We start from the raw sequence: 15,559 nt of genomic DNA, 5'->3' as shown, positions 1-15,559 counted from the left end.
ATGTTTTTCTTCAACCGTTGATAGAAGAGCTAAAGCAATTGTGGTCAGAAGGGGTGAGGACGTACGATTGTTCCTTGAAAAACAATTTTACGATGCGAGCAGTTCTGATGTGGACGATAAGTGATTTCCCTGCTTATGGGATGTTGTCTGGCTGGACAACACATGGAAGATTATCTTGTCCGTATTGTCTTGGATCCACGGATGCTTTTCAACTGAAGAATGGTAGGAAGAGTTGTTGGTTTGATTGTCATCGTCGGTTTCTTCCACTTGCCCATCCGTACAGAAGAAATAAGACATTGTTTCGACACAAAAAAATTGTCAGAGACAGTCCTCCTCCATATCTCACCGGCCAGCAGATCGAAGCGGACATTGATTATTACGGAGCTCAGGAAACAGTTAAGGTTGGAGGAAATTGGCATGTTCCTGGAAATATGCCTGATGGGTATGGTGTATCTCACAATTGGCATAAGAAGAGTATATTTTGGGAGCTACCCTATTGGAAGGATCTTCTCTTACGCCACAATCTGGATGTCATGCATATCGAGAAAAACTTTTTTGAGAACATCATGAATACATTACTTAACGTCCCTGGGAAGACAAAAGATAACAAAAAGTCAAGGATGGACTTACCTGATATTTGCTCAAGAAGTGAGTTACATATCAAGAGCAATGGAAACGTTCCTGTTCCCATCTTCCGGTTGTCATCAGCAGCCAAAACAACCTTGTTTGACTGGGTTGCATCGGAAGTTAAGTTTCCTGATGGTTATGTTTCAAATATGTCAAGATGTATTGAACGAGGTCAAAAGTTCTCCGGAATGAAAAGTCATGATTGTCATGTGTTTATGCAACGACTGCTTCCATTTGCTTTTGCCGAGCTCCTTCCAGCAAATGTCCACGAAGCACTTGCAGGTAATTATAAATTTATATATATACATATGTTACGAAATGTTATTAATTTGATTCCTTTTAAAATATACAGCCATCGGAGCATTTTTCAGAGATCTTAGCACACGTACGTTCAAAGAAGAAGTCATCGAACAACTTCATCAGAACATTCCGATCATATTGTGCAACCTGGAGAAGATATTTCTCCTTCATTTTTTGACGTCATGGAGCATCTAGTTGTCCACCTACCGTATGAAGCATTGCTTCGTGGACCTGTTCACAACGGATGGATGTATCCGTATGAGCGACAGATGAAACATTTGAAGGGGAAAGCAAGAAATCTTGCAAAGGTAGAAGGTTCAATAGTTGCAGGGAGTTTGACAGCCGAAACATCTAACTTCACATCATACTACTTTGCTCCAACTGTTCGTACGAGAAAAAGAGTTCCTAAGAGATATGATGATGGTGGAGTACCGACATCATATCCAATTGATGGTGTTCCTGACATTTTCTGCGAAATTGGACGGTTTGGTGGTAAAACGAAAGAAGTATGGTGGTCATGTGAAGAAGATAAACATAGTGCCCACACTTATATTCTGCTCAACTGCGAGGATGCAATGACCCGTTACTTTGAAAGGTAAATATTTTTGTGAATGTTAATTATATGAATTAAAATGATTATGTATGATTTGATTATTTGTTCAATTTGCAGGATGTTTGTATCTCAAGTTGAAGAAGCAATACCAGGAATATCTGCAACTGATGTGGATACACGTAAAGATAAGCACTTTGTCAAGTGGTTAAAATCACAGGTAATATATCTCATACTATTATATTAATTAAGTAAGTGTTTAAGAATATATATATGTTTTTTGCAGGTTGATTATGACGATCCTTATTATCCCGTATGGTTTCACGAATTGGTTCAAGGTCCAGTTGCAAAGGTCACCACATCACCTATGTATTTCACACGAGGATTTACCTTTCACACATACGAGTATGGGAGACATCGGGCAACGAGTAACTACGGAATATGTGTGAAAGGTGAAACAGACTTTTACGGGATATTGCAGGAGATTATTGAAGTGGAATTTTCGGGGTTATTGAAGCTAAAATGCGTCCTCTTCAAATGTGAATGGTTCGATCCTGTTGTGAACCGAGGGATTCGGTATAACAAATTTGGTGTTGTGGATGTCAATTTTGGGAGAAGATACAACAAATTTGAGCCTTTCATTTTAGCTTCACAAGCCGAGCAAGTTAGCTTCCTTCCTTATCCTCGGCTTCGAACTTCCGGGATAAACTGGGTAACTGCTATCAAAGTTACACCTCGTGGACGCATTGTCGTTGGAGAAGAACCGCCCTTGCAAGAAGAAGACGCTATCACTGAAGTTGAGGTACCAGAACAACCAACTGATGAAATCCTTTTGATCGACCCGCAAAACTTTCAATATGAAGATATTCCCGAAGATGCGACAGATGAAGCACGTGAAGACGAGTTCGAGAGAAGCGACGATGATGATTGTAATGATAGTGATGAGAACGAAAACGATTTAGAGTGATGTAATAGTGATGAGAACGAAAACGATTTAGAGTGATGTAATATATGTATCAAATGTTGGATTTCTCTATTGTAACATTTTCTAAAAGAAAGAGTAAGAAGTAGTATGAAATAAGATATGATGTTAAATGATATGTGACTTTGGGGTTTAGGGATTTCATTCTCGGTGTTTAGGGTTAAGCGTCGTAATTTCGTCGTAAATGGAAAAACGCGGGCCTTGTAATTTCGTCGTAAAACGAAAAACACGGGCCTGGTAATTTCGTCGTAAAACGAAAAACACGGGCCTGGTAATTTCGTCGTAAATGAAAAAACGCGGGCCTGGTAAATCCGTCGTAAATGGAAAAACGCGGGCCTGGTAAATTCGTCGTAAAATTACGTCGCTTTTACGACGAATCCTAATCTATATAAGGAGACGCCGAGAGCGAGGCTGCCTCGCTCATTCCTCCCAAATTCCTTTGCTCTCTCTAAGGTAAACTCTATCTTCTCTCTTTTTTTTTTTTAAATTAGTTTAGGTGATTAGTTAGGTAACGGAATTAGTTTAGGTGATTAGTTAGGTAATTAGTTTAGGTGATTAGTTAGGTAACGGAATAATATTTTTATTATGTCGTAATTGATTAAATTTATTTTAGTTTTTTTAGATGGCTCCTAGAAGAAAATCCAGAGCACCTAGCTATAGAGATTTGTTTGGCGACGATGGTTCCGGTACATCTTCTTCCGGTCCATCGTCTTCCGGTCCATCATCCTCCACCGCAGTTCCAGACTCTCAGCCTTCTCAGAGAGTTGCTTGGAGTCCTCCTCCACCGCAGATGCCTCCACCGCAAATGCCTCCACCGCATATGCCTCCACCTCCTCCTCCAGCGGCTGCACCTGAGCCTGTCCCAGAAGGTGCAGTTCATCCGGATTTGCGTGTGCCTTCATATGCCCCATTCGCGAGATATACGGTAGAGGATTTGCTTGCCCAGCCTGGACGGGAGGGTTTGGATGTTCTAGACCCCGATAGACCCCGAGGAACTTATTGGTAAGTTATTAATTTTTATTACATTAAAATTTAAATTATTTTTATTTTTTAACGGTTAAATTGTTTTCCTTTCAGGTTTGGGGCTAACAACCGTGTTGGCCGGAGAGTTTCGAAAACGATTAAGGGTTACTACGACGGGGCATATCCGAACTGGAGCAAGACTCCAAATCACGTTAAGATCACTTGGTTTAAAATGTTTGCGGTAAGATTTTTAAATTTAATTAAATTTTCACTTTTAAATATGTATATATTTTTTAAATATTATTATTAATTGTAATTTTTTCAAATTTTTTGTGTTTCAGCAAAAGTGGCGTTGGTCTTTGGGAATCACCGAGATGGTGAAGGCGGAATTCGTTGCAAAAGCAAAGATCCGCCTCTGCAACACAGTCTCCGATTGGAAGGACAAGTGGGAGCTCGACGGGTATGAGGGAAAGCCCACTGAACTCACGAAGGATGTGTGGGATGGCCTCATCGCCTACTGGAAGCACCCCTCTTCGATCAAAAAGGCCAATTCGTGCTCGGCTTCTCGAAGAACGAAGGATAAAGATGGTAATTTGCCCATGCTTCACAGAACCGGCCAAAAACCACATGCAGGCATCCGTCTAGAAGTTGTAAGTTTTTTTTTTAAATATTTATTTTAAAATATTCAATTAATATAATTTTTAATATTTTTTTTTTGTAGTTGGAGAAGACGGGAGTCTTACCATCTCTGTCTGACCTATTCAAGATGACTCACGCCACATCCGACGGAGTTTTTGTGGATCCTGCATCTGAGAAACTCGCTCAAGCAGTGGCTACTCGGATTGAAGAACGGGAGACGCAACTAACTCAGGAGTCTCCCGATGGATTACCCGTCACATTGTCCACCGAAGAAGCCGACAGAATCTTCGAAGAGGTAGTACAACTAAAAATTTTTGTTTACATTATTTTTAATAACTATATTAATATATGTTTTAATTTTATAGCTGGCTCCTAGAAAGAAGGGACGAATAGTCGGTATAGGCTCTGTTAACCAAGTTGCAAGGGCAACTTCGTCATACACTTCGAGACGGGATGAAGAGACTTCTCAGATGAAAGCTCGAATGGATAGCCAGCAGGTTCGTTTAGACTCTCTTGAGGATTTGCTAGACGTGATGGCCGTGGGAAACCCGGTTATGCAGAGAATGTTGAGTCAGAGACGAGCCGCTCTTGGGTTGCCAGTACGAGATCCCCAAGAGTCCGATCCAACCCGTCAACAGCCGAGCAACCCCACCGACTACTTCGATGATATGTAGTTTTTTTAATATTTCGGTTTGTATTATGAATTTAAATATTATGACTTTTAAATGCTTTTTTATAAATGTTTTTTATTTTCATATTTCGTTTTAAAATTAAAATTATTTAAAATTCTGAATTTTAAATAAATTCAAATTTATATATATATATATTTGAGGTTAAAAACAATATTCAAAATATATTATAAAACGAAACGTCGATGTAGGCTCGACGTAAACATTTACAACTGATTACCGTCGAAAATAATTACGAGTCTTTTACATCGAAGATTTTACGTGGTCTTTACATCGAAATGTTACGTGGAGTTTACATCGAAACATTTACGAGGGTGTTACAACGAAAATGTTTACGTGTGCTTTACATCGAATCCATTACGTGGAGTTTACCACGAAATTTTACGTGTCGTTTACAACGAATCTCTGCCCTGTGCTTTACGAGGAATATATTTCGTCGTAAACTTAACAAGTCATTTACGACGAAACGTCGGTTACGACAGGCGTTTTACGACTAAACGTGTTTCGAGGTTCATTCGTCGTAACACCCCGTTTACGACGAAGTTACAACGTATATTGCCCTCGTAAAAAATATGTTTTCTTGTAGTGTTTTCTCAACTGATTTTGTTAGAACCAAAAAATAAAATTTAAATTTATAATTGAAATTAATTTATTGCTAATATCATTATTAAGATTTCTTTCTTTTTTTGAGAAAGGGCTTATCATTATTAAGATTTCTAGAATTGTATTATATTTGATTGATTAATGTAAATTATCAAATATGACATTAAATGATCAATTAAATGGTTCGACTCTATTTTAATATAATAGACAAATTAGAAAAACAAAAATGTCACAAAGCATAAGAAATTAATTTGAATCAAACCTTAACCTTAGAAATATCAACACAAATCACCCCCTGGCTTATCCTAAACTATTGAATTTCATGTTTCATGACTAAAAATCAAGCCGTTTAAATCTTTTGGGTTTTTGAACAAAGGAGCTTGAACTCGTTTCTCGCAAGAAAATGATGAGCTCAGAAGAAGATATGCTTAGTTTCATCACCGTGCTTGGCCTCTGCATCTTGCTCGCTATTCTTATAGCAACCTCAGCCATCGATCATACGTGTAATTTACATCATCAAAGATTAATTGCATTTTCCAACCACTCTTAGGAACATGCCTCGACCAAAGAAGACAACAACGTCCTAGGATCGTGATGCACCAAACAATCATCCCGACGGATCTATGATTACAATATTCCCAGATAGATGGAAAAAGAAATCGCACCAAAGCCCTACTACCAAAGTTGCTTTGTTGGACAAGGCAAAACCACGAAGACGAAGAGAGATCAAGAGAATACAAGAGGTTCATGACAATGACAAGCCCCTTGTATTGTCCTTAGCTGTCCATAGATAAGTCACCTCTTCTCCAAGAGATCTCTAATCGATTTTGTTTGTTTGATTTGAAATAGGCCTAATTTGAAATCTCTTAAATTTGTAAATCAGAACTATAAACACTAAAAACTAAAACTTCTTGTCCACATACTAAACGATTAAAGAAAATCTAATAATAATAGATCAGACTTCTGCGCCTTGTTAGATTCCTCCTACTCACCAAATCTTTCATCCCTCTGTGTTTCTTCAAACTTTATACTTGTTTGTTGCACGCCTCACTCTTACTGAAAAACGCAGCGTCCGATATTCGCGAGAAATTCTTTGATGCTATCACCAAAAAGGAAAAAAATAATAATTACATAAATAAATAAATATCAAAAGTAATCAATCAATAATACACTCGAAACTGAGAGAGAATGCCATCAAATTTCATTCCTAAAGATGTACATATGAGAATTATTTTTGTATTTTCTCAAATCCCATATAGTACTCATAAAAATATACTCTTCATAACATAATTTTTTTAGTTAAAAGTAAAACTACTAATTTACTTTTTAGAAAATTTATTTACTATATAAATTAAATATAACTCAACCAATCATAAAAACACTTTAAATAATTGGTTACAAAATTTCTAATAAATATAAAACAGCAAAATTTTTTTAAAAAAATATTTTTTGAAGCAAAAAATATTTCTAAAACCAAACATATTATAAATTTGGGAAAAAAGAATTAAAAAAAAAATGGAGGATTTGGCTTTACCTCGATGATCTGCTTCTCTTACGGTTAGCTGTATTACTCTCAGTATTAGCATTAACCACAGGCGGTGGTTTAGGTTTTTCTTCAAGCTCCTTGATTCCTAACTTAACGAACTCACCAACAACTGTCTTCATAAAGGCAGCCACATCGGTCCTAAACTTCTTAGAGCCACTCTGGCTAGTTTCCTCAATACCTTGGACACCACCTTTCAAAATGGAACCAACAGGAGCTCCATCTTTATAAGCATTACACGCTTTCACTATGTCAAGTGCCCTCACAAAGTAATGGCTATGAACAAACTCTTCAAAGTGCTGCACATTCATCAGAACTATTAAAACTCTTCAAAAAACCAATAAACGCTTAATTTATTTATTAAATACTACGTTTTACGAAAAATGCTCTTTTAATATTTGTGTGTTTTTAGTGTGTTTTTAGCATTTGTACACCTTTAGATTTTTAATTTATTTATTATGATATTTATATTCAAAGAACCATTAAAAAAAAAACTCGTTGTCCAATTATTTACCTTGGGTGGTTTCCTCATGCTGTAAACCATTGTTTTCAAGGACAATATGAAGACGTTCTCGCTGTAAACTTTGGAGTGAGCCTCGCCTGATACAGTCCCCTTGGTGGGCTCGTAGCCAGGTTCGTTGAAGTACGGTTTTTGATTCAAGATGAGTGCTTGGATTGAGACGAGAAGCTGCAACATTGTGGACTCCTGTGGGAGCCATTTCTCCCTCTTGTTGCCGGTCCATGTACCGAGAAGACTCAAGCATACTTTACCACAGTTGTATAGGTTGGGGTTGATTCTAAGCCCACCGGAATGGTAATGAACTTTCTGTCAACAATAAAACGAAACTAATCAGCATCTAAGGGTTCTAAAAATAAAATAAAGTTTTTGAGGACATACCGGTGGCGCTGAAGGATAGGAATCTGGGAACTGAATATCGAAAAAGAAAAGACCGTCATGGTAAGGAGTTCCCTCAGCACCAATGATTACAGCTCTTAGTAGATCCATTCTTGACTCACAGGCTCTGACAAATATTGTCTCTTTTTGCAAAAATAATCAAGTTTTAATGAACAAATAGAGAACAAGCATTGATCTGCATTATTAGTATATAAACCAACCTGGCAAATCATTCTCAAGAATCTTCCAGTCTGCTTGAACCTTTTTCAACCAAGTCTTTGAGTGCTGATAAGATACAAGAGAGTCAGATAAAAGCTGAATTATCAAAGTAAATAAACAATCTCTGAGATGATAAGATTGTAACCATCATCACCTGTTTTGAAGCTTTCCCCTTGGAAAGATAGTGATGATCTGAGAAATCCTCAACAGTGTCAAACCTTTTAAAGTCCCTCAGAAAATTAGCCTGAGATGAAGGAACAGGCTCAGCGGAAGAAGAGCTAGCAGAAGCATCAGAATCAACAGGTTGAACCGCAGAGGAGGAAACCGTTTGATTGTTCTGAGCAAAGGAGGCTGACAGGGAGGCAAAATCCAATGACTGAGGAACAGAAGATGGAGTTGCCAGAAACGGGTTTGAACTGTTTCTACTTGATTTAGAAGTTCCTTTGCTGCTATAATTCTGAAACCCACAGGGCTGAGTAGTAGACATCACCACTTTTACACCGGTTGGGATATCATTTAGAACGACTGTGTAGCTATCAACATCTATAGGCATGACTCCATTAGACACATGACTAGATGGGTTGTTCCCATCTTGTATAGCCTTCCCTTTGTTCATCTTATCTACATGATATTGCTCCACATCGATCACTTCAAGATTAACCTAAACCCACATAAAACAGAGAAACAAGTGACGCAAGATAAACTAACAAGAAAATATACTACAAACAGGAAACTGTAAGAACACAATGCAACCAACGGCGAAAAGAAACAGTAGAAGCATAGTAAAACGCTAGCAAACAAAACAAGATTAACCTAAACAACCCACACAAAGCCTAAACACTCAGAGATAACCCAGATGATCATTACTTCAGGAGCTTCAGTCTACAACAAGACAAAACAGCAAACTTTTATCTTCACAGAAAAAATAAAACAGAGAAACAAGTGACAAAATTCAAAATTGACCTAAACCCACATAAACCCACATAAACCCTAAACACCCAGATGATCATCATGCATCAATGAAGCCATAAGAGTAAAAAAAAAGAGTTCACTTTTTTCTCAGGTAAATCAGTAAAATTGAGCACAGTTAAAAAACCCTTTTTCTCTTCTGGAAAACCCATTAACAGTGGAGGATTAAGAGCACGAAAGATTAAACCTTTCTAGGTTTACGAGTTCTAGAAGCTGAAGCTGAAGCTAAAGGAGGAGGATCGATCTCCATCACGTCGGGATCCATCAAGGAAATTTCAGAGGAAGATTGGTTCTTTCTGTTTCACAACTAAAAAGAAAAGAAAAGATATTTTATCGTCGGTATTATAGGGGAAGATTAAAGATATGATTTTTAGGTATCTTCACATTCGCGCCGTAGAATTTTAGATTATTTCCATTAGTTTCCATTAGTTTCTGGTTTTTGCATATAATTATTATTATCTATGTCTAAAATAAATATATCTTAATAATGATGTTTTTAATATTTAAAATAACACTAAATAATATAATGAAATACTTTAAATATTATCTTTTTTTGTCAATCATTTAAATATTATCTCTATAAAATTATTATAATAAATAATTTTCACAACAATTCTTATTCTTCATGCAAAACAAATCCCGTTTTAGATTCAGATAGTTAATGCTATCAATTTATGCCTTAGATTTAGAATTATAGTTGTGGAGTTTTTGAATTTAAAAGTTGTAGATGTTACTTAAATATTTTTAAAAGCTTGATGTTATCAAAAGCTTTATAAGTTGTGGCTATTATAAAAATATATTTTTATATTTATGAATCATTTCCAAAACGTGCTAAATTTTTTTCAATCTACCTTTTTACTAGTTGACAAAATTATTTTTACCTTTTTACTTATGCAAATACATAAATTAGATTGGGTAATTTAAAACAAAAAGTCAGTCAAAAGTTATCAGTAAATTATTTTTATTTTATTTTCAAAAAGAATAATGAAAAGTGTAACCAACAATTTTATTGGTTATTCAATTTTAAATAATACTATATTTATTAAATAAAACAAGAAAATATTAAAAATCTAACAAGTCCTAGCCTATATGTTGTTTGCAACTTCATCTCGAAAACCTTTCATGTATTGTCTTGAACTAAAATATTATTCCATCGTATTTGGAAGTTTTTCATCATTTGCTAATTGAAAGTCAGTATCCATTTACTATGGTACATTTGGAAAAATCTGAACAACAAAATATTTAGTAATCTGGATATTGATCCAAGAGATACGCTTAAATTAGCGGAATTAGAATCCACATTTTGGGCGGAGGCACAAGTAGTAAGTGGCCAGAGGTTTGCACATCAAGTGCAGAACATGACAGTACCATCAATTTCAAGAAGATAGTGTTTCATAGATGGTTTCTGAAAAGATAAAGAACAATTTTCAGAACAAGGTTAGTACAATACTTTAGCGAATTTTTGATGGATTGTTAGGGGCAAAGAATGTAAGGACAAGCCTTTCACCTCTTCATTCAGAAGTGAAAGCGCTAATCTGGGCAATGGAATGTATGAGAAATTTAAGGCAATTTCATATCACCCTTGCGACGGATTGTTCTCAATTGGTAAAAATGGTTTCAGAACCAGAAGAATAACCAGCGTTTGATAGTTACCTCGAAGACATTAAGCTTTTGAAAAAAAGCTTCTTAAACTCAGAGATCATTCATGTATCTCGGACGGCGAATCAAAAGGCGGATAGCTTAGCACGCAGTGCTAGAAAAAAACTGTCTTTCGTCGTTCACATAGATGTGTAGTTACTGGTTTGATTTACAGAGTCAATATGAATCTGTAGATGTTTGATGTCAAAAGAAAAGTCAGTATCCATTAAATTTGACTTGCAAATAAAATTACGGAGAACCATGATTGTCACCACAATTTGACGCATTGTAGATATATTATACATAGCTTCGTCTTTCATAGTAAGCCAACTTTTTCTAGATTCCAAAAGTTTTTCAATCATTGATTGAAATAATGAATGGCAACAATTAAACACTTCTCTTCTCTATAGTTTTTTTATCCTTCTTGATTTTGGAGCCGATTTTAGTGATATCTCTGTATTCTGGCTCCGAATGGTAACATTCATCTCGTTCCGCACCGCAGTCAATAGTAACAAAAATCTCTACATATACCATATATCTATACGTTTTTATAACTGTTAGAACCGCACCGCAGTCAAACCGCTTGTCCCGCACCGCTCAATCCGCTGTTACCATTGGGAGCCTCTATATAAAAAGAAATCCATGACGTAATACATATCACGAATCACCTAAATAATATTTACCATCAGGTGGATGAAACAATTACTATTATCTGCAATAGAAGTAGAAGAACTTTGGCATCATGAACAGAACTTGGAATTACAACATAAACATATGTAAATAATATATGTACATATACGTATATCCCCGTACATATTCCCAATATATTCGTTGATCTCTTCTAAACATCATAACAGAAATACGAGTTCCACCGATTACAACAATAAATATTTTGAAATATGGTCAGTAATACTTATTTGATTCCAATTTAGGATGAACTTTCATAAGAGATGTCAGATCTGTGGCAAACATATCAATGGCCATTGGTACAAGTGTAACAAGTACCTCATGAAAATTTCTAGAAATTATTTCTACTCAATGAGCAAATGTATGCATAGTGATCCGTTGTGTTATATTATGTCCACATATGTAAAAATAAGCCACACTTTTTTTGCAGACATATTATATGTATCACACAAAATGTACATTATTACATATCACTACATAATTTAGTAAATACCTCCAGCAACATCCTTAACATGTTGTTGCACTGTGTTGGATGAAAATTGATCATATCATGAAGAAACTGTCATCCAAGGTCTTTATCTGAACATTAAGGCCTCATGACTCTTTTATCTTGATCCGTTTCTTCTGGTTTGAGTAAAAAATAATAACCATGTTCATTTTAAATTTTTTCATAGCAATGTCATATTCTATATTTATGAGGGAAAATATTAAAAATTTATTCAAACATAGAAAATAAAAATAATATCAAACCAACGAGGATTTGTTTCACATGATAAAACATATATTTTAATATTTATCATCTGACAATTTTTAAATTACATGTGGTATACTATACCTTTCTTGAAGAAGAAGATGATGATGCCATTTTTGATGGATTTGAAAGTTTTAAAATACAAAAAATAATTGATTGAGAAAATATTTCCAGTTTTGTTTTAAGGAAAACTTATAATAATTTTGCTTTTAACTTCTTCGTGGTCATCTGATATTTATTGCTTTTTAATTTTTATTTTATATTAATCTTTTATTACTTCATTTCTTTTTAGAATAAAAATTCACATGAGAAGCGGCAGATGTTATTTGAGTGCATTTGAGATCTAAATTAGAAAATAATATTGAGTATTTTATTAATAAAAAGTTAAAATATTTCAGAAAAAAAAAACAGAAAACATCAAAAACTAAATATTATTTAAATATAAAAATTTTAAATCATTCGTCAAAGTAATTGAAGTCTGGATTACGTACTCTTTGGTGTCAATGGTGTGCATTGGGTGCCAACATACTTAGTGAAGTACTTATGAGAAATGGAAGATTAAAGTGACTCAAGAGTCCAGCACAAGCAGTTTTATTGTAGTGGTATGTGAAGATTACAACTGTTTGAAGACAGTAAGCTCTGGTGAAAATAGATGATGATTTATACATGTGTGCTTGATCTCTATCATCATAGATGTCTATTTAGAAAAGAGGGATACTTCACGAGGGTTGTGCCTAATGTATGCGTAAGTAGATTGGTGTAATTTAATTTGCGTTTTTGTTCTAGTGATCAATGAAATCTGGACAAGATCACGATGATGTAAAAAAACAAACCCAGTTAACAATTTTAATGTGTCTTTAATTTCTGCACTTTATTTTATCGCTTACCGATAGAGTGACAGTGAAAACGTGGTGAATTCTATATGAAACTATAAAAAGCATTTGACTATTAGGAAATTGGAAGAAGAAAGTAATGTCCCGGAGAAATGTATACAAAATTGATCAAGTAAACTTAGTTAGTAGTGTGTAACAGTTTTGGTGATTGGTTAATGTAAATCTTGTGGACGCTTAAAAATCCAGTAGAAGTTTAAGAAAAAGAAAGATGTTGAGAAATTCTTTAAAAAAAGATGTTTAAGGAATTCGTGATCCCCTATATATTAATATTGGAGTATTACAACATGTTTTCGTAGCCACGTGTCATCATAAAGATGATTCTTAGAATCTTTAAAAAAATAAGTTGGTACATATAAATATATATTATACTTTTTATTAAACTAATTATCAAATTTATTAATAATGTACAAAATAATATTTTTTATTTCCATAAACAAAAAGCTACGGATTTTACATAATATGAATAACATATTTATGGCAATTAATTATTATGAATATTACATACTTGATAACAATTTTGAATCATCTTTTTTTTTTAATTTTATATTATTAAAATAAATTAATAATATTTTGAATTTTATATTATTAAAAGAAACTAAAAAATTAGATTTTTTTATATGTTATATTTTGAATTTCTTAGAACGGCCATAAATTACTAAAACTGGTAAACGTTCTATATTGAAAATTTGTGATCAATGGTTTAACTTTTTTTTTGTTCAAGCAAGATACTAATGATCATAAATCGTATGAATAAGAACTATCATTAATAGATATCATATTATATATATATATTAATATCATTTAAAATAAATTAGATACTATATAAAAATATAAATATATGTTAATTTCAAAATTTACAGTGAAAAATTTATTCAAATTTTAATATTTTAATTTTAAAATTTGTATTGAAAATTTTCACATTAAAAATTTCAAAATTTATTCAGACTTACATGGAAGTCGTCCATCTTTGTTTGTTAAAAAAAATATTAGAGACGATTCCATGTAAGTCGTCTAAGGTAAACAGGTTAATTTTGTATTTGATCGGATTGTATCAGAAATTTGACTTTTCCTAGACGAGTTACATGTAAGTCGCCCAGTAGAAAGTTAAAAAAATCAATATTTTGTTATACCTAGAAAAATTCCATGTAAGTAGTCTTAGATTAGTTTTGCAATTGAAAAGTAAAACAAAAAAATTATTTTTGTCTAGACGACTTACACGGAAGTCGTCCATCAGACGAGTTACACGAAAGTCGTCCAAGATTTTATTCCGAGATTTTGCTCAAACCTTGATTATCTTGGACGACTTCTATGTAAGTTGTCGGACGGACGACTTCCGTGTAAGTCGTCTAGAAAAAATGTATTTTTTTTATTTTTCAATTGCAAAACTAACATAAGACGAAAGTCGTCTAGGTATAACAAAAAATTGATTTTTTAATTTTCTAATGGACGATTTATGTGTAAGTCGTCTAGGAAAATTCAAATTTCTGATACAATCCGATCAAATGCAAAACTAACCCATTTTCCCTAGAAGACGTACATGGAAGTCGTCTCGGATTTTTTTTAACAAACAAAGATGGATGACTTCCATGTAAGTCGTCTAGGTTAAAAATTAATTGCAAAATTAACCTAAATAGACGACTTCCTAAAAGTCTACCAGACGACTTCCTAGAAGTCTACCAGACAACCTCCGTGGAAGTCGTTTGCGTCAATGTTTAATAAACTTTTATTTTTCTAAAACTATAAAGACTTTTTAATATACGTTTTGTTAATTCATGTATATTAGTTAGTGTTGGGGCTAATGAATGAAATTATAACTTCTTTGGTGATATTTATGAGGTTACCAACATTCATGCTTGGTAAAGTTTCTAGCTAATTGAGAAGACTTCCACGAAATCTTCTATGTTAGTTTTTGTAAATTTGTTAAGTAACTTTAAGATATGTTTATTTAATTTTCAAAAGTGTTAGCTTCAAGAATATCAAGTAACATGGTTTAATGTGTTTTCTTAGATCATAAGATATACTTTTTACTTATGTATCTAATGAAAGTGTTCAATCTTTGAACTTATGTAATGTTTTATCTTTTATGAATTTGACTAAGTTTTCTTGGGGATTCTTCTCCCTTAGTTATAATAAATTTGATTAATTTTTTCTGTTATTGTGTTTTGCTATTGAAATTGTATCAATAATTTCAATTATGTCAAGTAATTGTGATACGATAATATTGTGAAAAATGAACATATTTACCAAATATTTTCATTAATATCTCTTCAAATTTACAAAAAAAAAAAAAATCACAACTAAAGGAGTACACATGCAAATCACAAAATAGACCACAAACAAAACTATTATAGATTATTATTTTACAAAGACAGGCTTACACTGCACTTGATATGGAAGAAGACTCCGTCAGAAGACTTCTTCTGGAAGACTTCTTCTGAAAGACTTCCTAGAAGTCGATTGTAAGACTTCTTTGAAGTAATCTGGAAGACAGACTTCTTGGAAGTCTTCTAGCGCATTATACTTTAGAAGACTTCCGAGAAGACATGTATATCAAACCCGGATCTGAAAAACATGTATATCAAACCCAGATCTAAAAAACATGTATATCAAA

General features: G+C 33.8%; 2 protein-coding genes across 2 annotated transcripts; one reads left to right on the top strand and one right to left on the bottom strand.

The window, feature by feature from the left end:
* The first annotated feature begins 1,054 nt into the window (after window positions 1-1,054).
* Window positions 1,055-2,502, top strand: LOC117127132. Its single transcript, XM_033276511.1, has 3 exons — window positions 1,055-1,522; window positions 1,598-1,697; window positions 1,764-2,502. Exons 1-3 carry the CDS (start codon window positions 1,110-1,112, stop codon window positions 2,442-2,444), a joined length of 1,194 nt encoding a protein of 397 aa, XP_033132402.1. The 5' UTR covers window positions 1,055-1,109; the 3' UTR covers window positions 2,445-2,502.
* Window positions 2,503-6,171: 3,669 nt separating this feature from the next.
* Window positions 6,172-13,658, bottom strand: LOC103832701 (putative ubiquitin-conjugating enzyme E2 38). Its single transcript, XM_009108764.3, has 7 exons — window positions 9,167-13,658; window positions 8,165-8,671; window positions 8,013-8,076; window positions 7,795-7,934; window positions 7,411-7,722; window positions 6,888-7,195; window positions 6,172-6,452 (listed from the first exon to the last, which is right to left on the bottom strand). The coding sequence occupies exons 1-7, from the start codon at window positions 9,242-9,244 to the stop codon at window positions 6,407-6,409; spliced, it is 1,455 nt and encodes a 484-aa protein (XP_009107012.1). The 5' UTR covers window positions 9,245-13,658; the 3' UTR covers window positions 6,172-6,406.
* Between the last annotated feature and the right edge of the window lie 1,901 nt (window positions 13,659-15,559).

Source organism: Brassica rapa, chromosome A08 (genome assembly GCF_000309985.2).
Source record: "Brassica rapa cultivar Chiifu-401-42 chromosome A08, CAAS_Brap_v3.01, whole genome shotgun sequence".
Classification (NCBI taxonomy): Eukaryota; Viridiplantae; Streptophyta; class Magnoliopsida; order Brassicales; family Brassicaceae; genus Brassica; species Brassica rapa.
Note: the sequence above shows the minus strand (reverse complement) of the source record. Positions and strands in the feature narration are given on the sequence as shown.

Coding starts and splice junctions, on each gene's coding strand:
- LOC117127132 (XM_033276511.1), top strand. CDS start 1,110: ATGGAGCATCTAGTTGTCCACCTACCGTATGAAGCATTGCTTCGTGGA. Junction 1,523..1,597: donor ATGACCCGTTACTTTGAAAG/GTAAATATTTTT, acceptor TTCAATTTGCAG/GATGTTTGTATCTCAAGTTG. Junction 1,698..1,763: donor TCAAGTGGTTAAAATCACAG/GTAATATATCTC, acceptor TGTTTTTTGCAG/GTTGATTATGACGATCCTTA.
- LOC103832701 (XM_009108764.3), bottom strand. CDS start 9,244: ATGGATCCCGACGTGATGGAGATCGATCCTCCTCCTTTAGCTTCAGCT. Junction 8,077..8,164: donor AGGGGAAAGCTTCAAAACAG/GTGATGATGGTT, acceptor GTATCTTATCAG/CACTCAAAGACTTGGTTGAA. Junction 7,196..7,410: donor GCATGAGGAAACCACCCAAG/GTAAATAATTGG, acceptor ATGAATGTGCAG/CACTTTGAAGAGTTTGTTCA.